This window comes from Aquarana catesbeiana, linkage group LG01 (assembly GCF_042186555.1).
Source record: "Aquarana catesbeiana isolate 2022-GZ linkage group LG01, ASM4218655v1, whole genome shotgun sequence".
In the NCBI taxonomy this organism is placed as follows: Eukaryota; Metazoa; Chordata; class Amphibia; order Anura; family Ranidae; genus Aquarana; species Aquarana catesbeiana.
In genome coordinates, this window is record NC_133324.1 from 335441182 (window position 1) to 335468827 (window position 27646).

Consider the following 27646-nt stretch of genomic DNA (forward strand, 5'->3'; position numbering starts at 1 on the left):
GACTGAGTTTTCAGCACCGATCACTTTATTGCAACAAGATCTGTATATTAATTTCCATATTAAGCACTTATATGTGATTTGTAATGTGTGCCAAGCAGCCAGTTTTGCAGTCAGGGGCTGTGTGGGGGATTTGTGACCACAAGGAGTGAGATGAATCAAAGAGCAATGTATGACTGCATGGAGGGGGGTGGGGGTAATGTATGACTGCATGGAGGGCGGTGGGGGTAATGTATGACTGCATGGAGGGCGGTGGGGGTAATGTATGACTGCATGGAGGGCGGTGGGGGTAATGTATGACTGCATGAGGGGGGTGGGGGTAATGTATGACTGCATGGAGGGGGGTGGGGGTAATGTATGACTGCATGGAGGGGGGTGGGGGTAATGTATGACTGCATGGAGGGGGGTGGTAATCTATTACTGCATGGAGGGGAGGTATATGAGAGCTTCAAATATATATATGTGTGTGTGTGTGTGGGGGGAGGAGGTGGTTAATGTATAGGGGAACACTGACTACTTGGAGAGCATTCTATGTATGGGGGAGGATGGATATACATTTACCCGATCAGAGGGGTATCCTGAGAGCTCAACATTGTACTACCTGCAGTGGGATGAGCCATCTCTGGATCTCTTCCTCGATTCTGGGCCATCCCGACCCTTCCAGTGATGATTAGGGAGGTGATGATATTCTCCGCCTCCTCTTCGATAGACCCCGCCTCGGACCTGGGAGACGACGCAGAGTAGAACGCTGCACGGAGGAGGGTGGGCGGAGCATAAGGCTCCGGCTCCGCCTCCGCCAGTCAGGTTGCGCCCCCCGCCCCCTCTCGGCCAAGCACGGCAAACTTACTGCCCATAATAGTTACACGTGCCCCGCTATAGCAAGCCGGCCGCTGTATTTGTGCGGGACGCGGCCGCGGGAGCCGAGGCTCGGAAAGATGGGTCGGCGGGGGCGGTTTTTGCCGCCCCCCTCAAAGTGCCGCCCTAGGCCTGGGCCTTGTCGGCCTAGGCCAAGAAACAGCACTGTATGTATGTATGTATATGTATATATATATATATATATATATATATATGTTTGATACAGTACTTTTGCATATAGGATTATATAGTAAAGCATATAACACATCTGGTGGGGTTATTGAAAGTTCATTGTCTCATAGTCGTATATCTGTCATCCTTGAAGCTAGTATCAAGATAAGGAGAGTCTGATAACACAGCTGGGTGCCAGACTGTCTCTATACAGGTGTTTTTAATTGGACAAAACCAGTTATAAATCACTTTAATGAACATATAGGAATTTTGGGAATAATTAAGTTTATCTGGTTGTAGAACAAGTGTCAGATTTATGGTTGGTTACTTTGACGTAGATCTTAGCGACCAATCAAATGTAAGAAAGATAGTTGAGATAAGACTTGTGAAATGGTATATAAATGCAAGCTCTGTAATTGTTAGTCGGACAAGTCAGATAGGAGCTCATAAGGCTGAACTCTATGTATGCTGCCCTATTGCACGGGTCATAGAGGTCAGAACCAATGGGCAAGTATCTGTCCTAACTTGTCCCCTCGGACAAGTCAGATAGGAGCTCATAAGGCTGAACTCTATGTATGCTGCCCTATTGCACGGGTCATAGAGGTCAGAACCAATGGGCAAGTATCTGTCCACAACTTGTCTCCTCGTACGAGTCAGAGAAGACTTCTTGACTTGTTCCAGAATGTGGTCTCAGGTGAATTTCCCTCAAAGACTTGGTCGAGCTGGAACCCAGAACTCTGTGAGGGGACCAGACCACTGGTCGACCGGCTGGTCCCTATCAGGTGACAGGTTCCCAAGAATTGGCAGTAAAGACCCATTCTTGTTCAAGGTGAGAACACTTCACAATCTTTTCAATTTGGTTAGAGGATAAGAATATTTATATCTAATATGCTTGCATTGTAAGAAACTGTATAAATTAGACCTGTATATTGTAATATTTTGAACATAAACCTGTATGTTATCAGCTGTTAATAAACCTGCATTGCTGAAGTTCTGCCTGGTTCGATACTTTACTATTCTACTTCAGTACCTGTCACAGCCCATCTAAGTACCCGAGTACCTGTCACAATATATCTGAGTACCCGAGTACCTGTCACAGCCCATCTGAGTATCTGTCACAGCCCATCTGAGTACCTGTCACAGTATACCTAAGTACCTGAGTACCTGTCACAGCCCATCTGAGTACCTGAGTACCTGTTACAGTATATCTGAGTACCCGAGTACCTGAGTACCTGTCATAGTTCATCTGAGTACCTGAGTACCTGTCACAGTCCATCTGAGTACCCGAGTACCTGTCACAGCCCATCTGAGTACCCGAGTAGCTGAGTACCTGTCACAGTCCATCTGAGTACCTGAGTACCTGTCACAGTTCATCTGAGTACCCAAGTACCTGTCACAGTCCATCTGAATACCCGAGTACCTGAATACCTGTCACAGTTCATCTGAGTACATGAGTACCTGTCACAGCCCATCTGAGTACCTGAGTACCTGTCACAGCCCATCTGAGTACCTGTCACTGCCCATCTAAGTACCTGTCAGCACCCATCAGAGTACCCGAGTACCAGTCACCAGCCCATCAGAGTACCCGAGTACCTATCTGTAGCCCATCAGAGTACCCAAGTTCCTGTCACCAGGCCATCAGAGTACCCGAGTACCTGTCACCAGGCCATCAGAGTACCCGAGTACCTGTCACCAGGCCATCAGAGTACCCGTGTATCTATCTCCAGCCCATCAGAGTACCAGAGTACCTGTCCCCAGCCCATCAGAGTACCCGAGTACCTGTCTCCAGCTCAACAGAGTACCCTAGTACCTATCTACGGCCCATGCCTCATAGAATATACGTTGGGGTGTTTGCTTTCCAAAATGGGTTCATTTTGTGGGTAATTCCACTGTCCTGGTGCTCAAGGACCTTCAAAAGTGTGATAGGTAGCAGTGAAATGAGATGTGTAATTTATGCTCCTACAACACCTGTAGTAGGTACAACTTCAATGTTGGACCTCTGCATGTGGCCAGGCTGTGTAAAAGTCTCACACATGTGGTATCGCCATACTCAGGACGAGTAGAAGAATGTGTTTTGGGGTGTAATTTTTGCTATATGCATGCTTTGAGTTAGAAACATCTTATAAACTGACCACTTTGTGTAAAAAAAAAAAAACGGTTTAATTTTCTTCCCATGTTTTCTGAAGACATGTGGATAAAAATGAACCGTTCAAAAGTTCCTCATAGAATAGACGTTGGGGTGTCTGCTTTCCAAAAAGCAGACACCCCATTTTGTGTGTCATTGTGGGTAATTCCACTGTCCTGGTGCTCCAGGGCCTTCACAAATGTAATAGGTCGTTAGGAAATTAGAGGTGCAATTTATGCTCCTAGAACCCCTTATGGTGCTCCCTGCATGTTGGACCTCTCTGTGTGGCCAGGCTGTGTAAAAGTCACACACATGTGGTATTGCCATACTCAGGAGGAGTAGCAGAATGTATTTTGGGGTGTAATTGGAAGTATGCATATGCTGTGTGTGAGAAATAACTTGTTATTATGACAATTTTGTGAAAAAAAAAAAAAATCTTAATTTTCCCAAGAATTGTGGGAAAAAATTACAACTTCAAAAAATTCACCATGCCTCTTACTAAATACATTTGACTGTCTACTTTTCAAAAAGGGGTCATTTGGAGGGTATTTGTACTTTCCTGACATTTCAGGGCCTCAAGAAATGAGTCAGTGCATCAGGTGTGATCTGTGTGATCAATTTTCAACGTTTTGCACCATAGCTTGTAGACTCTATAACTTTCACAGAGACTGTATTTATCGGCGTCAAACACGCGCCAGCATATAACACGCACCCCAAGTTTAGGAGGGAATTTTAAGGAAAAAAAATTTTAGGAGGGAAGTTTAAGGAAAAAAAACTTACATTTAAATGCCCATCGATGCAGCCTTATCAGTGTCCATCTGCAGCATTGTCATTGCAGCCTTGTCAGTGCGGCCTTGCCCCAGTGCCCATTGCAGCCTTGCCATTGCAGCCTTGCCCCAGTGCAGCCTTGCCCCAGTGTCCATTGTAGCCTTGTCAGTGCAGCCTTGCCCCAGTGTCCATTGCAGCCTTGTCAGTGCAGCCTTGCCCCAGTGCAGCCTTGCCCCCAGTGTCCATTGTAGCCTTGTCATTGCAGCCTTGGATGGATTTAAATTTGGCTCCACCGAGATCGCAGGGACTGGGCGGAGCAGAGCGAGTGCTGCCGAGATCGCAGGGACTTGGCGGAGCCGAGATACACATAGCCGAGTATACTCGGCTCTTCTCGGCTCCGCTCACAGTCACGCCCAGTCCCGCCCTATGATGGACATCACACAGGTCCAATGGTGGGACTGGGCGTGACTGTGAGCGGAGCCGAGAAGAGCCGAGTGCACTCGGCTATGTGTATCTCGGCGGTGATCGCTTCACTCACAATCAGCGGAGATCAGCGGGGATCGGCGGGGATCGGCGGGGATCGACGTATAACACACACCCATAATTTTCCCCTGATTTTAAGGGGAAAAAAGTGCGTGTTATACGCCGATAAATATGGTAATATCCACTAATTTGGGTTACTTTTACCAAAGACATGTAGCAGTATAAATTTTGGCCCAAATTTATGAACAAAAAATGACTTATTTGCAAAATTTTATCATCGAAACTAAAAAAAAGTGTTTTTTTTTTTTTTAATTTTCGCTCTTTTTTCACTTATGTCGCAAAAAATAAAAAACCCAGTGGTGATTAAATACCACCAAAAGAAAGCTCTATTTGTATAAAAAAAAAGATAAAAATTTTGTTTGGGTACACTGTTGCATGACTGAGCAATTGGCATTCAAAGTGTGAGAGCACTGAAAGCTAAAAATTGGTCTGGGCAGGAAGGGTGTATAAATGTCCTGTATTGAAGTGGTTAAAAGTGTGCCTATTTTATGAGTATCAATTATCTGTAATAAATGGTAGAGGAATGAGGATGGAGTTTTGTTAGGAGCATAGCAGGATACCACTGTGATTAGAGAATCTAATAGATATCCTGTGAGTATAAGATAGCGACCTTCTGGGTCTTTGATCTCTGTCAGAAGGGAAAAGGGTGTAGTACGATGAAACGCTATTAGCACCCCTCGTTGTTTTGTTTTGGCAGAGGCTGTGAAAACTTGGGGATAAGCTGAACCAAAATATTTAGGGGTTGCCTTATCTGCAAAATGGGCTTCTTGGAGGCATACAACATGTGCTTTTTAGGAAGCTAAGAAGCAAAAAACTTTAGTTCACCTTTGTGGGATATTTACACCTTGCACGTTTAACCTAAGGACATTTAAGGGGGCCATTGGTAAATTTTAAAGGAAATATTGTAGTATACTGCATTCATAGATTGTGAGTCCACAATTACCCCAGGGCGGGGGGCAAGAACCAAGAGGGGAGTAGAGACAGAATAAAGAGGAAGAAAGAGAGAGTAAGAGTCATATAGTCAAATAATAGTAAGTAAATTGTGCGAATAAGAAAAGTAAAAAGGCAGCATAATGAGTGCGTAAAAAAACGCTGACTCAGAGGCCTAGTATCTATCCAAGGAGGTCCTCAATAATACGTCAGAATGGAGGTTTATCCTAGGACAGAAACATAGAAGGAGCAGTGACAATCTCTCAAGACCCCAACGGCCTAGATCTATATACAGAAAAAGAGAAATACTTGGACACCCAAGTTCGGCTTTTGAGGAAAAAAAAAAAAAAACAAGCAAGGGTAAAAAAAAAGGAGGAGAGGGAGGGGGAAAGGAGGAGGGAGAAAGGGGGTAAATAGATAAAACATAAAATATGTTTATCTGAGGTTGTGGGGGTTAAAAGGGGGAAGTTCAAAACTTAATAGAACAGTATTATTTTAGATAAATTTAGTCAGATTATACTGAAGGTGGTAAATTACTTAGTGACCAAAAAAGGCAAAGCCTTAAGATTCAATACACTTCAAGATGAGGAGTGAAAGTCATTCAGTCCATTGTGTCTACAGGAACTATATCAGGAGAATTGAATTGACTTCTCTTAGAGGAATTTTGTCGGCCTCTATCTTTTTCAGATTTGGAGGGTTCTTGAGGGGAGCTGGATGTTGTGCGTCGACAAGGGCTAGTTGAAGATCTTTCGATAAGATGTAGTTCTTGTAGCGTGTTTTGTAGTTCATCTGAGGATCTACAGGAATGTTTGACACCTTGATAGGTAAAGCCGATAGAAAATGGGAATCCCCATTGATAAGGGATCCGGTGTTGCTGTAGATTATGAAGTAAGGGTTTCAGTGCACGTCGTTTAGCCTCAGTAATTGGGGAAAGGTCAGCAAAAAGCTGATAAGGATGATCTTGAAAGATGAGGGAATCTTTTCCTCCAGCTGCAGCCATGAGTTGTTCTTTGGTGAGATAGAAGTGGAATTTCACAATAATATCACGAGGGGGACCTTCTGGTTTGTGTGGTGTTAAAGCTCTGTGAATCCTATCCATCTCCAAACGATCATCTGGGAATGACAGTAGTAGTTCTTGGAAAAGTGCAGTCATGGTAGAATGAAGGTCAGCAATAGTCTCAGGTATTCCTTGTATATGAAGATTTGATCGACATGCTCTATTTCCAAAGTCCTCTAAGCGTGTTTGCAGAATAAGATTTTCTTCCCTAAGAGTTATTAATTCATTATCATGGGACAGTACATTAGTTTCCATGTCATCCACTCTGATTTCTAGGTCAGAGTGGATGACATGGATGACATTTCTTGTGAGGCGGCGTTATATTCACAGTCAGTGTCATTATAGGCATTCTGAGGTAACTGTAGTTGCTTAGCAGCACAAGACGTGCCTGTGTATGAGGAAGGAGGCTATGCCATTTTACAGGGGCCTCTTGACTGTGCATCCTTGGCACTTTAGTTTATTTCTACCTTGGGCGGCACCAAAGACCATTTTATTTATCCCAGGGTCACTGAGGAGGCTTATGGTAAGATTATATTCAGTTTTCCATGCCTTGTGGATGTCTTTATTAGCCGAGGAGTCCCTATAGATGTGGAGCTTCAGCTGGACATGTCTGTCGCCGGCAACTCCGCCTCCTCCCCCAACTGCATTGTTTTCAATGACCTGGCTAACTTGTTGTCTGCACATGTAATGAGCACATATGTCTGCCCAATCTATATACTGTATGAAACTACAAACTATACAGAGAGACAAGGTTTCACACATATAGATAAATATTTAGATCAAGTGAAAAGTTACAGTTGTACTCAAAAGTTTGCATATTCTAGCAGAAATCCTGAAATTTTGGCAATGATATTGAAAATATGACTGATCGTACCAAAAAACTGTCTTTTATTTAACTCCTTCCCGCCCAGGCTATAGGCGTTATATGACGTCCAGCAGGGTAAGCCACTCAGGAGCTCCCGGGGGCACACAGTGTGGCGATCGCTGGTGACTATCAGTGAAGGCCCTTCAGGGATGCCCACCAGTGATACCCAGCAATGCCCCACCAGTGGTGCCCAGCAGTGCCGCCTGTGATGCCAATCAGTGTCCACCTGTGCCCACTGGGTATGCCAATCAGTGCCCATCGGGGATGCCAATCAGTGCCCATCAGGGATGCCAATCAGTGCCCACCAGTAATGCCTGTCAGTGCCTCCTCATCAGTGCTGCCTATCACTTCCATCTATCAGTGCCCATCAGTGCTGCCTATCAGTGCCCATCAGTGTTGCTTATCAGTGCCAGCTATCAGTGCCCATCAGTGCTGCATTTGAGTGCCGCCTATCAGTGCCCATCAATGCTGCATATTAGTGCCTCTGCATCAGTGTCCATCAGTGCCACCTCATTAGTGCAGCCTCATCAGTGCCCGTCAGTGCAGCCTCATCAGTGCCCGTCAGTGAGGGAAAAAACGTACTTATTTACAAATATTTATAACTGAAATAAGAAAAACATTTCTTTTTTTTCAGTATTTTTGTTTTTTTTTAATTTGTAGCACAAAAAAAAAAAACCTGTGGTGATCAAATACCACCAAAAGAAAGCTCTATTTGTGTGAACAAAATAATAAAAATGTAATTTGGGCACAGTGTTGCATGACTGTGCAATTGTCATTTAAAGTGTGACAGCTTGAAAGCTGAAAATTGGCCTGGGCAGGAAGGGGGTAAAAGTGTCCTGTATTGAAGTAGTTAAGGATAGTGACCATATTAAGCCATTTATTATCACATAGTTGTTTGGCGCCTTATAAAATCGTAATGATAACAGAAATCAAATGGCTGTGATAAAAAGTTTACATACCCTGGAATGTTTGGCCTTAGTACAGACACATAGGTGAGGCATGTCAAGGTGTTGTTGGGCATATAGTAACCAGGATTTTTTGTGGTATTGGTACAGTAAAGGCTTCTTTCTGGCAACTCGACCATGAATCTCATTTTTGTCAGGTATTGTCATATTGTGCTCCTTGAAACTACCACAGGTCTTTTTCCAGAGCAGTCTGTATTTCTCCTGAGGTTACCTGTGTGTTTGTCTTTGTATCCTGAACAATTCTTTTGTTGTGGCTGCAATCTTTCTTGGCCTACCTGACCTTGGCATGTTGAGATCCTCAAAGTTTCCACTTCTTAATAAATGAATGAACAGTACTGACTGGCATATTCAAGGCTTTGGATATCTTTTTTATATCCTTTTCCATCCTTATAAAGTTCCATTACCCTGTCCTGCAGGCCTTTTGACAGTTCTTTTCTGCTTCCCATGGCTCAGTATCTAACCTGCTCAGTGTATCCATGTGTGAGCTAACAAACTCATTGACTATTTATAGACAGGCACTAACTGCAATTTAAAAAGCCACAGATGTGGGAAATGAACCTTTTATTGCCATGTTAACCTTTGTGTTTCGCCTTGTGTGTCTGTACCAAGGCCAAATATTCCAGGGTATGTAAACTTTTAATCAGGGCCATTTAGGTGATTTCTGTTATCATTATGTGATAATAAATGGCTTCATATGATCACTATTCTTAAATAAATGACATTTTTTTTGTCATGATCAGTCATATTTTCAATATCAGTGCCAAAATGTCACAATTTCTGCCCGGGTATGCAACTCAATACTGTTGTTTCAGGAGAGTGAGACCTGCTTGTTTTTTTTTTTTTTAATTCAGTGTATGTTTAATTACTTATCTTTGCTCAAACGTAATGTGTAATCATAGAATCATCTAGTGTCACATCTTTAAAGTGTAAATCTAAATAGTGGTCCTAGTTTTCACATGCCACTCCTGATTACCAATATATTTGCAATCATGGAGGGAGGCCTCTCTGAAGCAACTTTGCCCTCGATCCCTCTCTGTCCCACAGTTTGCTGAGCTAGCGAAGGGGAGAGCACACTGAACATACATGCAGTTTGAACAGTCCAGAGCATGCACTAAGTGGGGCACATGTGCAGCATACATATATATATAATGGCACGCAGGAGCGGCATTGATGAAATGAGGAGCACTGGTATGTACTATTCAGTTGATCTGGAATTGCATAGGGGGGTTTTGTAAAATGTTGCTACAGTTGAACTTACACTTTAAGTTTTCCCAGATGATGTGTAAAATAGATGAGGTCTGGGTGTCAAATGTAAGAGACTGAAGAGGACTGGGTGCCATGTGGCTACAGGAATGTGTGGCCTTTTTTTAAAAGCGAGGATTATAATAATTTGCCATATGCCAAGGGCTCAGTTTATAAGGCAGTAGCTGAAGTTCATAAAGTAACTTTTAGTTTCCTTCTGTAGTTGTTTGTGTGAGAACAGTATGATAAACGACCGGTAACAAATCAATTGCCTTGGCAGCGCAGTACACTGAGCTGTATCCATTAACAAAGTGATTGGCAGAGTGCTGAAGTGGTGGATGTTGTTCATCTTCTTGGCGAGGACAAATAGTTATTTCAGAGTACAGGTGCTGTTCTTCAATGTCTTTGTGAGCCACTGAAGGAGAATCAATTTCTGAATACAAGCCATGTTCCTCTTGGACACACTGCTGACTTGCACGTCCACGGGATTCTGGCACTTCTTTTAAGTTGTTTCCTAAAGAAAAAAACTGAATAAATTATTCCGTTGCATTAAATAAACTATTGTGTTGCATTAAACGCATTTAAAGTACTGTTATTTGCCTATTAAAGACATGTAACAATTCCATCTTCCAAACTTGAACTGAGTATATTTGTAATTATGATGTGTATAAGGTGCATCAAGTACTAGAAACTGAAATAAAATGACAAAATCAGTAAATGGCTGCTGTGGTTCATCACTACTGTTTCCTGCAGTGACTAGGGGTAATCGTGTTGAATCAAAGTGGCTAAAGGGGGGACCCACTATTCGACAAGCCAGACGAGTCGAATCAGTACCACGATCTTTGCTACAGAGTGAAGTTTTATTAACCACTTATGGACCGCCACACGCTGATATGCGTCCTAAGTTTGAAGAGGAATATCATTGTTATGGCAGTGAATAATGAATAGGTGTGTATAAAATTGTTTTCCTGACAGACTCCATGGCAGCAACGTGTGGGTTAAGTCCCGCCTCTACTACCCTATAGGACACTACTCCCATAAATCTTTGCTCCCTGCCCCCGGCCGTGTTCTTTTTTTGTCCTCCTCGCAAGACCTAGTGTTGGTCTTCCTACCTGAAGATGTTTATCCCCACGATCAAGGTTGGCCGAGCTGCGACTTGGATCGGGAAAAGTCGCATTACTCCGCTAAGCCCTAGCTATTAGCAGGGTATGGAGTGGGGCGTTGGAAGAGGCGCAGGAAGAAGCCGTTTTCCCTGGCCACTGGCAGGCGAGGCCGCGCATGGGTTGGATAGCCAGCTATTAGCAGGTGACCCCTTGTTGCCCCTGGAAAGTCCGGTGTTTACCTTCGGCCTGACGATCGTGGTGGGATTGGTGAGATGTTTCCTTGCTATCATGGCAGCAGTTTCTGTTGGAATTCCTTGTTGTTCCTCTCCCTTGTGTGTCTTTTCCCCTCGTCTTAACGTTCAGGTGGTTGCAGGCATGGCGGCTGGTTCTTCCTGCGTTCCAGCCACCGTTTTTACTTTCACTTTGTGTCCGGCCGTACTGCGCATGCGCGGACGGCACGAAACCGAGGCTTGGTTTTCGCGCATGCGCGATAGCGGCAAATCGCCGCTAATCGCGCATGCGCACTGGCGTTCGCTCGTCACGGGCGGTGACGTCACTGGGGCGCCCTATTTAAACTGGGGAAATAGCCTGCAGTCCCTGGGAATGCCTGCAAGCTGTTTTTGGCTCTTCCCCACGCTCCAGTGAATCAGCTACTGGTAAGTAGCTTTACATACAGGAGGGCTGTTGCTCCCTGGCTCATAGCCGAGTTAATTTATATGCCTTACGTTAACTTTGCAGTCAGATGGATATTTCTCAAGACATGAGCTCTCCACCGCCTGCCTCTGGCCAGCCTCCTCTCACAAGGTACAAGGGCAGGTCCCATTGCCGAGGGTCCTTAGGCGGGTGGGGGGGGGGGTGTATTTCCGCAGATGATCGTTCTTTCTAACTGCTCTGTTTTGGTTTCTGTGGTTCTCTGTCTTCTGCTTTAGCCCTTCCAGGTCAGAACAGCGTCGCAGCTCGCACAAAGGAAGTGATTCGTCAAAGTCGCATCACCGGCAAACCTCTTCCAAATCTAAACGTTACGGCTCCTCCTCAAAATCAGGACACCGTAGTGAGGAGCGCTCGCACTCCTCAGTGGCCCACTCCAGCCACTCTTCAAGTGTCTGCTGGGGATGCAGATCACAAGTACCTGTCGGTAAATCGCTGTGCGATTCCTGCTTCGCCAAAGCTTCCAGGGAAAGAGGTGATTCGGACCAGCAACTTAAAGCCCTAGTTGAGAGGGTTGTGAAGGAATCACTTAAGGGTATTGAGGCAGTCCGGCCTGTTACCCCTCAGGCAGAGCCACCAGGTTCCCCAGTGAGGGAAACTCAGTTGCAGGACACCTGGGAGTCCTCTGTTCCTAGCCACCCTTCAGTGGTCAACTCTGACAGTGACTCGGATGAAGATAATACCTGTGTGGGTTTTGACTTCACTCTGCTACCTCCCTTGGTCAAGGCGATTAGAGAAACTCTAAATTGGGAGGATGCGACGGCTGTCCCTCCCAAACAGAGAAAATTCTTTAAACAGCTAAAGAAGGAGCGAGTTAACTTTCCTTCCTTTTCTGAGTTGGGCGAGATCATCACAGATGAATGGAGCAAGGTGGAGAAGAAAAACTCCATGCTTACCAAAATTTCAAAGCTTTATCCCTTTCGGGAGGAAGAAGTGAAGCATCTGGAATCAGCTCCTTTGGTGGATGCAGCGGTGATGAGGCTAGTGAAACACGTGACACTCCCCTTGGAGGACACAGTGTCCTTTAAAGACGTTCTGGACAGACGGATTGATGCTGATTTGAGGAGAGTGTACCTTACAGCAGGCATGGCTTGCAAACCAGCCTTAGCCCTGGCAGCCCTGTCCAAAGCTATGGAGGTGTGGACGGATAGTGTTCAAGATACGCTAAGGAATATTTCAGATGACACAGCGAAGAACTCGCCTATTCAAGAATTAAGGCTAGCATCGGCTTTTCTGGGTGAAGCCTCGATTGACATCATTCGCCTGGCGGCCCGAGTAATGCTCTCGTCGGTCACCGCCAAGCGGGCTCTTTGGCTCCGCCCTTGGCTGGCTGACCCAGCCTCTAAGCAGGTATGGTGCCGAATTCCCTACGGGGGCTCTTCTCTTTTCGGCAACAAGCTGGATGAGGCCATTACACGGGCTACTGGCGGGAAGTCGGGGTTCCTACCTCAGGATAGACGCCTGCAAGGCCAAAGAAGATCCTTCCCGAAGAGGCAATATCAAGATCGATCCAGAGAGGCTCGTACTTACAAGCCAGGCCGGGAATTCTCCAGATCCTGGAAATCAAGGCAATCGTCCTTTAAGAAGGCTGCAGGTAGTGAGTCGAAAGGGGAGAGGCAACCTTCCAAATCTTTTTGAAAGTGGGCCCGCTCAGGCAGACCGTGTGGGGGCCCGTCTCTTCCACTTTCGGCATGTCTGGGCGGCCTCGATTCACGACTTCTGGACAATCAAGACAGTCTCATCTGGTCATGCCTGGACCTTTACCGACCCTCCCAGACTCAGGTGGGTACCCACTACTCTTCTGGCATCAGAAGAAAAAAGGACAATACTTTTAGCCTACATAGAATCTTTGTTGGCCCAAAGCGCTGTCGTCCCAGTCCCAGTCAGCCAGCAAGGCATGGGAATGTATTCTCCCCTCTTTCTGGTTCAGAAGAAGAGTGGGGCCTGGAGGCCGGTCATAGACCTAACCCATCTAAATCGCTTCATCAAAAAGGAGAGGTTCAAGATGGAAACACTCTCCACAATTCAACAGTCAGTTCAACCAGGGGACTGGATGGTGTCCATAGACCTCAAGGACGCCTACTTTCACGTTCCCATCGCGGAAAACTTTCAACAACCTTCACTTACAATTTACATGCCTTCCCTTCGGGTTGTCAACTTCTCCTCGGGTTTTCTCAAAGGTGCTGTTGGCAATAGTAGCTCTCCTGAGAACCAGGGGGATTCGTCTACATCACTACCTGGACGACCTGCTTCTCTTGGCACAAGACAGGGTGCAACTCATAGCACACAGAGGGCAAGTGATTTCCACACTACAGGAATTCGGATGGATTCTGAACCAGGAGAAGAGCCAGTTAGACCCATCGCAGTCTCTGGTGTTTTTGGGTGCCCTCTTCGACACGGTCAGAGGCACCATTTCGTTACCGGAAGAGAAGATCTCGACATTCAGAGACAGGATCCACCCAGCTCTTTCTACTCCTCATCTTCACGCTCTCCAATGCCTGAGGATCATTGGCACTATGGTGGCGGCGATTCCAATGGTGAGGTGGGCCCAATGGAGAATGAGGCCTTTTCAGAAGGGCTTCCTTCACCAGTGGAAGGGCAGCAAGACCCAGCTGATTCGGATTACTGCATCCATGAGGCACTCTCTCCTATGGTGGCTCCAACGAGAGAACCTCTCCAACTGCCATTCTATCCTTCCCATTGCTTGGGTGACTATAACAACAGACGCCAGCAACAGGGGCTGGGGTGCCCACTGTCTGGCGGAAGTGGCTCAGGGCACTTGGGAATTCCCCTCCAGAAGGATAGTGTCAAACATCCTGGAGCTGAGAGCAGCCTTCCAGGCACTTCTGGCATTTCGGCATCTCATTCAAGGCTCCTCGGTCCTACTCAGACTGGACAATACCACAGCAGTGGCATACATAAGAAGGCAAGGAGGGACTCGAAGTCTCTCCTTACTACAAGAGGTAGAGCCAATTATGTCCTGGGCCCAGAAAAACCTGAAGGATCTGACAGCGACATATGTTCCGGGGGTTCAGAATGTTCAGGCAGACTTTCTTTCTCGGAGGCTCCTAGACAACAACGAGTGGTCTCTCCACGAAGAAGTATTCAAGTGGATTCTTTCGTTGGGGTTCCTTCCGGAAGTCGACCTGTTCGCCTCCCCCTGCAACAAAAAGATGGCAAGATACTATTCAAGGTACAGGGACCCTCAAGCGTATGGGGTGGATGCCCTGACGGAGAAATGGTGGTTCAACAGAGCCTATGCTTTTCCGCCAACTCCGATTATCCTCCAGTTCCTGAAGAGGCTCAGGGCAGAGACAGCAGAGGTGTTAGCAATAATTCCTTATTGGCCCAACAGGCCCTGGTTCCCTCTCCTGACACTCCTCAGTGTCCGAGATCCGATCCCTCTTCCATCCAGACCAGACCTCCTGTTTTAGGGGTCGAGGCTACACCCTTGCCCGGATCACCTACGCCTAAGGGCTTGGCTTTTGAAAGGGGAAGGTTGGAGGCGCTAGGCTGCCCGGATGAAGTAATTCCCACTCTCCTTAGTTCAAGAAGGAATAGTACTAACCGAGTGTATGAGAGGATCTGGGCGAAATTTAGCAGCCATTTGTCTTCCAGGTCCAGCTCCTGTGATAATCTGGCGATTCAGGACGTTCTAAGTTTTCTGCAGACGGGTCTGGACATCTCACTATCCGTCAGTTCTCTGCGTGTCCAGGTTTCCGCAATATCAGCTTTCTCCGGAGTCGCATGGGCCAAGCACCCTCTGGTCCAGCAATTTTTCAAAGGAGCAGTCAGACTTAGGCCACAGAGGAAACCTAGATTCCCTAAATGGGATCTTCCGTTAGTCCTGGATTTCTTTGCTCAACTTGACAGATCTCTCTCAGTCAGGGAATTAACCCTCAAGACTTCGTTCCTGATAGCTATAACTTCGGCGAAGAGGGTCTCGGAAATTCAATCCTTGGGGTCCAAGGAACCATTCATCACCTTTTTTCCGGACAGAGTGGTCCTAATACCAATGCTTGGGACAAATCCCAAAGTTACCTCGGTCTTTCACGAGAACCAGGATATCACACTCCCTACCTTCAAATCCACTGGAGGTCCAGATCCACACTCTCTCGATGTAGGAGCTACTCTCAATCAATACCTGGAAGTTACGGCATCTTTCCGTCAATCTGAATTCCTTTTTGTTCTATTCCATGGGAAAAACAGGGGCTCTAGAGCTTCTGTCAGATCCATCGCGGCTTGGGTGGTTCAAGCCATTCAATGGGCTTACAGAGAGAAAGGCTTGGCTCCTCCTGAGGCGGTTACAGCTCACTCTACAAGAAGTCTGTCGACGTCCTGGGCGGCCTCACGTCACGTTGCTCCTGATGTGATCTGTAGAGCAGCTTCGTGGTCTTCGATTCATACCTTCATGACCCATTATTGTGTTGAGCCAGCAACCTTATCTTCTGTTAAATTTGGTTTAAAAGTGCTGTCGGCCGACAGTGTTAAATAAATCTTTTGTTCAGCATTTAGCCCACCCGGGTGTGTATGGCGAGTTATTTCCCACACGTTGCTGCTATGGAGTCTGTCAGGAAAACGGAAAATTCCTATCATAATACTTACCGCAATTTTCCTTTCCTGATGGACTCCATGGCAGCAGGAGTTCCCTCCCCGAATGGCTGAAGTAGGCTAGTTACCGAACACGGCCGGGGGCAGGGAGCAAAGATTTATGGGAGTAGTGTCCTATAGGGTAGTAGAGGCGGGACTTAACCCACACGTTGCTGCCATGGAGTCCATCAGGAAAGGAAAATTACGGTAAGTATTATGATAGGAATTTTCCGTTTTATTCACAGGTTATTGCTGTTGCAATTTTGTTGCCCCCCTGACAGTGTCACTTTTACATAAAAGTGGTGGGCCAAGCACAGTGGCATATAACAGTGCAACAGAAGTTAATTCAGATTGATTGGCAATTACAACTATGCATCAGATGTGTTTGTATGTACAGTATCTATTACAGTACCACAATATAATAACACATACAGTATCTCACAAAAGTGATTACACCCCTTAAATTTTTGTAAATATTTTATTTTATCTTTTCATGTGACAACACTGAAGAAATGACACTTTGTTACAATGTAAAGTAGTGAATGTACAGTTTGTATAACAAATTGTAAATTTGATGTCCCCTCAAAAAAACTCAACACACAGCCATTAATGTCTAAACTGCTGGCAACAAAAGTGAGTACACCCCTAAGTGAAAATGTCCAAATTGGGACCAATTAGACATTTTCCCTCCCCGGTGTCATGTGACTTGTTAGTGTTACAAGGTCTCAGGTGTGATATCCAGAGGTTGTCTTTGGGAAATAGACAAATGAGTGCTGCCAGCATTGCTGCAGAGGTTGAAGGGGTGGGCAGTCAGCTTGTCAGTGCTCAGACCATACGCCGCACTCTGCATCAAATTGGTCTGCATGGCTGTAGTACCAGAAGGAAGCCTCTTCTAAAGATAATGCACAAGAAAGCCCGCAAACAGTTTGCTGAAGACAAGCAGACTAAGGACATGTATTACTGGAACCATGTCCTGTGATCTGATGAGACCAAGATAAACTTATTTGGTTGTGTGGCGGCAACCAGGTGAAAAGTACAAAGAAAAGTGTGTCTTGCCTATAGTCAAGCATGCTGTTGGGAGTGTCATGGTCTGGGGCTGCATGAGTGCTGCCAGCACTGGGGAGCTACAGTTCATTGAGGGAACTATGAATGCCAACATGTGCTGTGACATACTGAAGCAGAGCGTGATTCCCTCCCTTCGGAGACTGGGCTGCAGGGCAGTATTGCTGTTCACCAATACTGTGCTTGCTGCTTTTCATTCAGTTATACATTATTAGAGTTATGGATATAAGCGCAGAAATTATCTATTTTTTACAGATCTCCAACATGATAACGACCCCAAACACACCCCAAAGACCACCACTGCCTTGCTAAAGAAGCTGAGGGTAAAGGTGATGGACTGACCAACCATGTGTCCAGACCTAAACCTTTTTGAGCATCTATGGGGCATCCTCAAAGGAAGATGGAGGAGCGCAAGGTCTCTAACATCCACCAGCTCCGTGATGTCTTCATGGAGGAGTGGAAGAGGACTCCAGTGGCAACCTGTGAAGCTCTGGTGAACTCCATGCCCAAGAGGTTTAAGGAAGTGCTGGAAAATAATGGTGGCCACACAAAATATTGACACTTTGGGCCCAATTTAGACATTTTCACTTAGGGGTGTACTCACTTTTGTTGCCAGCGGTTTAGACATTAATGGCTGTGTGTTGAGTTATTTTGAGGGGACAGCAAATTTACACTGTTATACAAGCTGTACACCCACTACTTTACATTGTAGCAAAGTGTAATTTTTTCAGTGTTGTCACATGAAAAGATATAATAAAATATTTACAAAAATGTTAGGGGTGTACTCACTTTTGTGAGATATGTAAACTTTCAAAGTAACATGCCTTAACTATCAGAATTCTAAAGAGGTCTATTATTTGACACATTGAAAAATGTTTAATGCACAAGGACCAATGTGCTGATTTATGTGTGTAGCAAGGTCTCTGGCTTCCTTCAGTCTAATGAGAACATTCAGGGCCAGAGATAGCTGACATCCTTCTGTATGTAGTGGGTGTGAGGCATAGTGGGTTCATAGTGGAAGTTATTGGGCGCCAGACACTTCTTGAATGCAAAAGAGATGTTTATCTTTCTTACAAACTTTTATGGGGAAAAGAGGGTTAGGGCCAGGACATCCTTCAGTAGCTGCAAGTTCAATTAGCAGACTCCGAGACTTCAATAGGAGGACAGCCGTGCAGGGAAAGGCCTCCAGAAAGAAGCCACATCTGCACGTGCAGGAATGCTGTCTCTTATGGTACCAGTCTTTAACAGTTCCTAACACAAACATAACAGTTCTTTCAGCTTCATTACAACTTCTCCTTGTAGTTCTTCAGCCCACTGAGCTCCCGGTCTCTCACTAGACCCTCTGATTCACTGACTCTGAATCCCTTGAGCTCCTCCAATCTTCACTGTGGTATCTTCCTCAAGCATCACCCCCGCCTCTCTGTAATTGTCCCCCTCTTCTGCAATTTCCCCCTCCTCTGTAATGCCCCCCCGTGTAATTGCCCTCCTCCTCTGTAATGGCCCCCTCTTTATTCCCCCTCCTCTGTAATTGCCCACTCTCCTCTGTAATTGCGCCCCCTCTGTAATCTCCCCCTCCTCTGTAATGGCCCCCCTCTGTAATGGCCCCCCTCACCTGTAATCGCCCCCTCCTCTGTAATTGCTCCCCCTCCTCTGTACTTGCCCCCCCTCCTCTGTAATTGCCCCCCTCCTCTGTACTTGCCCCCCTCCTCTGTAATTCCCCCCTCCTCTGTAATTGCTCCCTCCTCTGTAATTGCCCCTCCTCCTCTGTAATTTCCCACCCCTCTGTAATTGCCCCCCTTCTGTAATTTTCCCCCTCCTCTGTAATTTCCCCCTCCTCTGTAATTGCCCCCTCCTCTGTAATTGCCCCCCTCCTCTGTAATTTCCCCCTCCTCTGTAATTGCCCCCTCTGTAAAAGCCCCCCTCTGTAATTCCCCCCTCCTCTGTAATCGCCCCCCTCCTCTGTAATGGCCCTCCTCCTCTGTAATCCCCTCTCTGCAATTGTCCTCCTCCTCTGTAATGGCCCCCTCCTCTGTAATTGCCCCCTCCTGTGTAATTCCCCCCTCCTCTGTAATGGCCCCCCTCCTCTGTAACCCCCCTCTGTAATTGCCCCCCTCCTCTGTAATCCCACCCTCCTCTGTAATTGCCCACCCTCCTCTGTGATCCCCCCTCCTCTGTAACTGCCCCCCTCCTCTGTAATCCCCACTCCTCTGTAATTGCCCCCCTCTGTAATTTCCCCCCCTCCTCTGTAATTCACCCCCCCGCCCGCCACTCCGATCCCGCTGCTGTCTGGGCCCCCCTGTGTGCTGGGTCCCGGTGGTACCCCCTGACGGCTGCCATGGGGGTATTGGAGGGAGGAGAATTTCTGCTGGTAGCGGAAGAAGATTTGTAATAGGAGGGGATGGAGATAATGGCACCCCAATCGTGAAGCAAAACTTCTTTTGGGTGACAGGCATCCCACGATTCTGTTTACGTGATTTTGCAGCATGTTCGGATTTGGCTTGAAGAAAAGGTGGCAACCCTAGCTCGGTCCCTGGCTTGACACACAAGGCTGCTCTGCAAGAGCCACCTCCGTTGGCAGGGTCCTGGACTTGATCACCATCTGAGGTTTCCCGGTTCTCCACCGTGCGCGTTTGGTGAGAATACTGTTTCGCTATTTGCTTCAGTTACTCACTGTGGTCCCTGGTAATAAGATGGATGATCGCTTTGTGGCGTCAGCTTCCCCTCTACCTCCGACCACGACAGGTTCTCTGGCCGGCAGAACCGTCACTGATTGGACTGCAAGCCGCAATCCCAACCCTGCGCTGCTCTCTTGCTCTCTTGCTTCTGGATAGGCCCTCAGACAGCCTAGCAGTCAGATGCCCCCGGAGAGAAGGCCCAATCTCCGGCTAGCAGCCCGGGCAACACGACCCATGTCCACCCAGACGCCCGTCCAGGTGGCACAGAACCCAGATCACCTGACTCCACCCGAATATATAGGTTCTCCCAGCAGGCCAAGGGATTCAAGAAAACCCCTGCCCATAGGCTGGGAAACGCCATATACCCATAACCTGACCTTGAGTTGCCCTTCTCATATCTAGTACAACCAAGTACCCGGCCACCTAGTGGTAGAAGAGAAAAGTGCAACAGGGCCAAGCTCAGGGAGAAATCAATAGATCTCTAACAATTGACAAGGATAACTACTCCTGGCAAGTAAATTTGTGAGGAGCTCCCTGCCTAAACTACAGGGTGCTACATGTGTTATTGTTCAATAATTCAGTAGAAATGTAATTTATCTGTTTATCACTGGCCAGAGCTTAGGCTTTTCCCAAAACCTTGACCAATGGATGGAATAAAAATGGGGTTATAATGCCTCTCTCGTCTATCCAAAATTAAAAAAAAGTTTGCCATTAATTATACTTTATATTAACACATATATAAACCTAAAAACAAAAATGTATTACAGCTCGCAGATCTTTAGATGAGATAGCTGCATTGATTTTCTTTTTCCAGCTTTTTTTTCTTTATCTTCACCATTTTCACCTTATATTCTTGTGAATAACATAATTTCTGTCCTAGGGTGGCTTCACTCCATTGTATTTATAAAGTGAACCATTATTGTCACCCAGTCTGGACTGGGACTAGTAGTTTACAGAGGAAGATAACATTGTTTTGTATATCAGTTAAGGAAGTTACAAGGATGCTGGATTTCTGTACTTGCTGTATATGTTCTTAATCTGAAAAATGAAAACGAACGCAACCACCATATCAAAGGACTAATAAGTTGCATAATATAACATTTTTGCTCTTGGATTTAGATATCCTTAAAGAGTGCCTGGTTGTGAGGTGTAACTAATCTCAAATCATACTTACTTTTCCTTTTGTGTTTGAAGAACAGAAATGCTATCATAAAAGTTATGAGGATGATGCTGCATCCTGTTAGATAATATATCCAGGATAATGTGGAATCTAAACAAAAGTACATAAAAACATACATTGAACATTTTTTTTACTTACACAGGTTTATAACATCAACAAACAAGGCACATATTGTGAAACACATTTAAATGGCCTATGAAATCTATTGCAAGTGTAGCGCCCCCCTGGGTTTATTGAAGGCAGGGAGTAACCTCCAGAGGCAGGGGGCGAGCTAGCATTTACCCCAGGGCTAGGTCCATGACTATAATGGGGAGTTTGGAACAGAAATTGGGCCCCAGTCACTTTTGATCTTTTCAAAGCTTTAATGCAGAACTTGAAAGGAGGTAGTAGGAGAGAGGGTTAGGGGTCTCAGATACCAGTAGCAGATCACTTACAGACTCCTTGGATCCAGAAAAAGTAAAGCTTCACAGTACCAGAACCTTTAAGCCGACCCAGCGATACTGCAAACACGTTTTCATATGTAGAACAAGATCCAGCTTCACAGTGTCAGAACCTTTAAGTCGACCCGGCAACACTGTAAGCACATTTTAGATGTAGGTGCGTCCTCCAAATGAGTCACCAGGCCCTCCTGAGAGACCAGCCTCCGTCCTGGCTTACTGAAGCAAGGGTCCTTCCCTGGGTCTTCTCACTTTGGCTTGGCTTCTTCCACGGTGGGCAAGACACCCTAAGGACCCCCTCAGGATTTTGTAGGCCCCGGATAGACTTCTGGGCCTACTTGCAGAGATCATTTCAGGAGCATGTCCTCAGGCCAGGAGGTAAGAGAGACTGAGCACATGGCCCCGCCCAAATATATAATCCTTTCCCAGAATGCACCAGTGGACAAGAACCTCTTACTGGGCTGGCTGGAAGAAGAATAAATATTCATAACTCAGTCTAGTTGTGCTATCTCATACTGGCCTGTGTTACCAGTGACACCTACACCTACTGGCGACAGTGAGGAATGACCAGATAAACTGTACAATCAGTCTGAGCTGCCTACACCCAGCCAAAAACTAAATTTACATGATAGCTCCAGTTTAGGACCAAGGGGCTACACAAGCGCTGAAATTATTTCATTAGCAAGTATATTTGGTAAATTTTTAACCAACACAAAGAAAGTCAATCGTGGATTTCTAAGGCACCACATAGTTGAAATCTCTTTAGAACTTATCATTCACGATAGTTTATTTGAATCATTATCAAAATAATGAATACACATGTAGCACCCTTGTCTTAAACAGGGGCTACCAGGAAATTTAGCTGTGCTAGGTCATAGTTAGGGATGGGCTGTCTGTTCGAGTCGAACATGAGTTCGACTCAAACATTGGCTGTTCGCCCTGTTCGCCGAATAGCAAACAATTTGGGGTGTTCGCTGCAAATTTGAAAGGCCGCAGAACACCCTTTAAAAGTCTATGGGAGAAATCAAAAGTGCTAATTTTAAAGATTAATATGCAAGTTATTGTCAAAAAAAGTGTTTGGGTACCCGGGTCCTGCCCCAGGGGACATGTATCAATGCAAAAAAAGTTTTAAAAACGGCCGTTTTTTCAGGAGCAGTGATTTTTAATAATGCTTAAAGTGAAACAATAAAAGTGAAATATTCCTTTAAATTTCGTACCTGGGGGGTGTCTATATTATGCCTGTAAAGTAACACATGTTTCCCGTGTTTAGAACAGTCCGAGAGCAAAATGACATTTCTAAAGGAAAAAAAGTAATTTAAAACTACTCATGGCTATTAATGATTTGTCGGGTCTCTGCAAAACACATAAAAGTCGTTGAAAAAACGGCATGGGATTCCCCCACAGTCAATTACCAGGCCCTTTGGGTCTGGTAAGGATATTAAGGGGAACCCCGCGCCAAAATTTTTTTAAAAATGGCATGGGGGTCCCCTTCAAAATCCATACCAGACCCTTCAGATTTGGTATGGAATTTAAGGGGAACCCTGCGCCAAAATTTAAAAAAAAATGGCATGGGATCCCCCCAAAAATCCATACCAGACCCTTATCCAAGCATGCAACCTGGCAGGCCGCAGGAAAAGAGGGGGGATGAGAGAGCAGCCCCCCCTGAACCATACCAGGCCATATTCCCTCAACATTGGGAGAATGTCCCCATGTTGATGGGGACAAGGGCCTCATCCCCACAACCCTTGCCCGGGTTTATTAATGTCTTCTTCTTTCCCCTCTTCTTCTTCCATCTTCTTCTGGTCTTCCTTCGGTTTTCTTCTTCTTCCTCCATCTTGTTCTTCCCCCGCTTCTTCCTCTATCTTCCTCTGCTTGTTCCTCTGGTCTTCTCCTCCAGCATCTTCCTCCGGACAATCCGCCTCAATGGGAGTCTCCCGCTGTGTGACGCTTCTGTTTTTATGACAGTTCTTTTACAACTGAGGACAGGGCCACACCGTGATCTTCCCGGGTGACCCCGCCCCCTCTGATGCACGGGGACATTCCTATGTCCCCATCAACATGGGGACATCCTCCCCATGTTAAGGGCATGTGGCCTGGTACAGTTCAGGAGGGGGGGGCGCTCTCTCATCCCCCCCTCTTTTCCTGCGGCCTGCCAGGTTGCGTGCTTGGATAAGGGTCTGGTATTGATTTTTGGGGGGACCCCTCGCCATTTTTTTTATTTTGGCGTGGGGTTCCCCTTAATATCCATACCAGACCTGAAGGGCCTGGTAATTGACTGTGGGGGACATCCATGCCGTTTTTTTCAGTGACTTTTATGTGTATTGCAGAGACCCGACAATTTATTAATAGCCGCGAGTAGTTTTAAATGACTTTTTTTCCTTTAGAAATGTCATTTTGATCTCGGACTGTTCTAAACACGGGAAACATGCGCCATTTTACAGGCATACTATAGACACCCCCCAGGTACGGAATTTAAAGGAATATTTCACTTTTATTGTTTCACTTTAAGCACTAATAAAATCACTGATCCCGAAAAAACAGCCGTTTTTAAAACTTTTTTTTTTTGCATTGATACATGGCCCCTGGGGACCCGGGTCCCCAAACACTTTTTGTGACAATAACTTGCATATAAGCCTTAAAAATGAACACTTTTGATTATTCATGTTCATGTTTAATGGTGTTCGCGTGTTCAAACAAATTTTTTGCCTGTTTGCATGTCCTGCTGCGAAGCGAACAGGGGGGTGTTCGGCTCATCCCTAGTCATAGTTAACCTGGCTGATTGTGTTCATTTAGGTTTTCTCCAAAGCATGGTGTAGCTGTGGTTTCTCCCTTCTGTCAGTAGGTGGCACTGTTACCTTTAACATTAGTATGATAAGCTACAGTGAAGCTACGTTATGAATATGCATACTTCTCTCAGCCAATCCCTAGGAGTTTCTCAGGCTGCTGAGTATGCTGGGAAATGGTATAAATATTTGGGGAGGTCAAGTGATCAGGGTCCTCCTACCTAGAACCTAGGAGAGCCTGTTTGCTGCCTGGAGGCATGGGGGAGGCTCTGCCAGAGAGAGTAAGCCTGCTGTTGCCTGGAGGCATGAGGAAAAGGATGGAGTTCTGAGAGTAACCCAAGGTTACTCTTCCATGAGCCGGTGACTGTGGAGAGGCTGGGAAAGTGTCAAGAGGGACTTATCCAAGGAAACCCTGCATTGTGTTGTGAGTTTTTGGTTGCTATAGGAGACAGCTGTTGCTAAGTAAGCACAAAACATTGGGTGCAAGCCTAAGGCCCTTGTCCTGCATTGCTGTCTACCTGGCTGTTTTGTTTTTGGAGTCTGCTGATCTGTCTGCCTACTGTCCTAGGGTGTCCTGTGCCCTAACCCTCTTCCCTTACATTTTACTGTTGTGAGCAATGAACTCACTTATGTTCATCCTAAAAGTGACTAGCGCCCATCTTTTCTGCAACTGTCCACACCCACCATGCCGAAGATCCAGCACCCTGAGGTGAAATGTCAGCCCTTCCTGATGCCGGAGGTCAGGGGGGCACACACATTAAAAACCATAAAAGAACAAGTCTCATAACAAACTATTTCAAAGTTTAACAATACTTCTTACTGCTTCAGGCCAGTGTCACTGTCTAACCAATATTACAAAAGTCAGTATGAGCAATTGTAAATACATGAGGCAAAAATCCTCAGATGCTGGATCTATAGTGCCTAGAAACGATGTTGAATCTACGTGTTTTCCAGAAAACAGTGCCTCTTCATCAAGAGTGCTGTACAAGGAGATCTACAACCAACATAGATCTAAGTTTTGATACACAGCAATCAATATGTACTAACAGATGAGGAATTACACAATACAACCTTATATACCATTGATAACTTCTTACCACAATTATTAAGTATCTAAATGGAGTAACCAAACTATAGCTGCTCCAGGCGATTCAAACAGGCTGCAAATTATGAATCAACTGGTCAGATATGGGCGTCTGTAGAACTTTTTTCGGGGGGGGGGGGGGGGGCATCATTTTAAGGTCACCCATGCTCTGCCCCTTTTTCGACAATGTCATTATCGCGGTCAGAGACTGTGGACATAGTACAGATACACACAGATACAATACACCCAGATACAATACACACAGATACAATACACCCCCATACACACAGATACAATACACCCAGATACATTACACCCCCATACACACAGATACATTACACCCAGATACATTACACCCCCATACACACAGATACATTACACCCAGATGCATTACACCCCCATACACAATACACCCCCATACACCCAGATACAATACACCCCCATACACACAGATATATTACACCCCCATACACATTACACCCCCATACACACAGATTACACCCAGATACATTACACCCCCATACACACAGATTACACCCAGATACATTACACCCCCATACACACAGATTAAACCCCCATACACACAGATTACACCCAGATAAATGACACCCCCATACACACAGATTACACCCAGATACATTACACCCCCATATACACAGATTACACACACAATTATTAGTATGGAGAACTCCCCTCCAATCAAATTCTATATTGCAAGCTTCAGATGACATTAGAGAGAATTAAATGGATTACTAACCCCAGAAAAGGCAGATGGAAGGCTCCAACAACAGCTGTACATGCCAAAAAGGCTCAGATGAGGCTGGGGCCCCATGCAGTGGGTGTTCTTGGGGCCCCTATCTAGAAAGGAGTGCTGGGCCTCTCACACATGTCCAGGCAGAGCACACACAGCTGGCACTCCGAGCCGAGGAGGGAAGAGAAATCATCAGTAATCTGGTCAGGCTGAGCATTAGCAGATGCTGTCCAGGCATCAGGTGAAAGGTAACAGGCAAGCTGCGTAGAGCTTTGTATTTCCTGCCTCTGGCTGCGCTGCCTCCCCTCAGCTCAGGGGCCGCAAACACCATCACTCCATGACACTCCATGTTGTGTATGTGACTCCCGGCCCTGGGACATGCAGCGCGGCCCCTCCGACTGATTGTGCACACTTGCATATAGGTATCACCAGCCCTGCCAGGGGGGCCCATGTGGTCAGATGGGGTGCACGCCCTGTCACTGCTGCAGAAACACATGTGAAGTGGAAGAAAAAGGGGACGCCCATGTGGTCAGATGGGGTGCACGCCCTGTCACTGCTGCAGAAACACATGTGAAGTGGATGAAAAAGGAAAGGCTGTACTCCCCCTTTTTCGTTCACTTCACATATCTGAATAGATTACATAGCTCCCAAGTGGTCCCCAAGGTACCACATGAGTTGTGCCACTCCTCCTCCCACAGCAGACAACTGGATCAACTAGGGGGCATTAGTGCCACCCCACAGGAAGAACAAGCAGCACATTATCCTATGGACATACAGTTAGGTCCATATATATTTGGACACAGGCATAATTTTCATACTTTTTGGTCTGTATGCCACCAAGATCCTTGAAAAAGTCACGTGACTGTGATGTAACGCGTGGGAGGAGCCAAGGACGCTCTGTGCAGATCAGCAGTATCACACGGTGTACTGCAGTGAATCTGCTCCTGTCTAAGGCGGCTGACTGCTATAGTAAAACCTGCATATGCCTTATCATTATAAGGCACAGGTGAGTGGATTGAAGTTTTCCTGTGTACCTTGGTATCCTAACTATTGCACAATGATTGGTTTTTTCTCTTATCTGCCTGTTAAATGAGATCTGTTTATGATTCTCACATTGGTTGTGAACAGAAGCAAAAGAAACATTGTTACTATAAATGTCAATGAGCACCTTAATTAAGCAAGTGTTTTTAAACAGCTTTGCTAGTGGGATCGGATCAAAGTTTTATACCAATCGGATTCTACACTTGTATAATTGAACCTTCTGAATACATCCCTATATATTTATTTTTATGTTGATTTTTTTTATGTGGATTTTTTTACACATTTGGTGGCACTAATTTTTTTTTTTTTTTTATAATTTTACACTATTTTGATTGCTGGATTTTTTAGGAAATTTTACTCACCGCTGGATTTATTTGAGTATTTATATTTATTTATTTATTTTTATACATATATATTCATTTTTATGCACATTGTGAAGCGCTTCAAATATCATTATTTATTCTTTTTAAGTGACTCTGAAAACACTCTCTTTTGATAGCAGCCTCACTTGGTTTCATGTGTAATTATCAGCTATGTAGCATCACAGCGCTTTGTGTTTTATATATTCTTGGACACAGGCATAATTTTCATACTTTTTGGTCTGTATGCCACCAGAATAAAATTAAAACAAAACTATCCAAATTAATTTTAAGTGCAGACTTTCAGCTTTAATTCAAGGGATTGAACATAAATATCAAGTACAAATTTTAGGAA

The 27646-nt window shown here is 45.6% G+C and overlaps 1 protein-coding gene across 1 annotated transcript in view; it reads right to left on the reverse strand.

The window, feature by feature from the left end:
* Positions 1-4635: 4635 nt before the first annotated feature.
* The window catches only part of LOC141145205 (uncharacterized), a 121469-nt gene continuing 98458 nt past the window's right edge, over positions 4636-27646 (reverse strand). Inside the window, exons 5-6 of the mRNA XM_073631692.1 lie at positions 20831-20926; positions 4636-10032 (exon numbers count right to left, since the gene is read on the reverse strand). Of these exons, the coding sequence (XP_073487793.1) occupies positions 9725-10032; positions 20831-20926 (404 nt within the window). The 3' untranslated portion in view covers positions 4636-9724. The remainder of the gene's footprint in view (positions 10033-20830; positions 20927-27646) is intronic.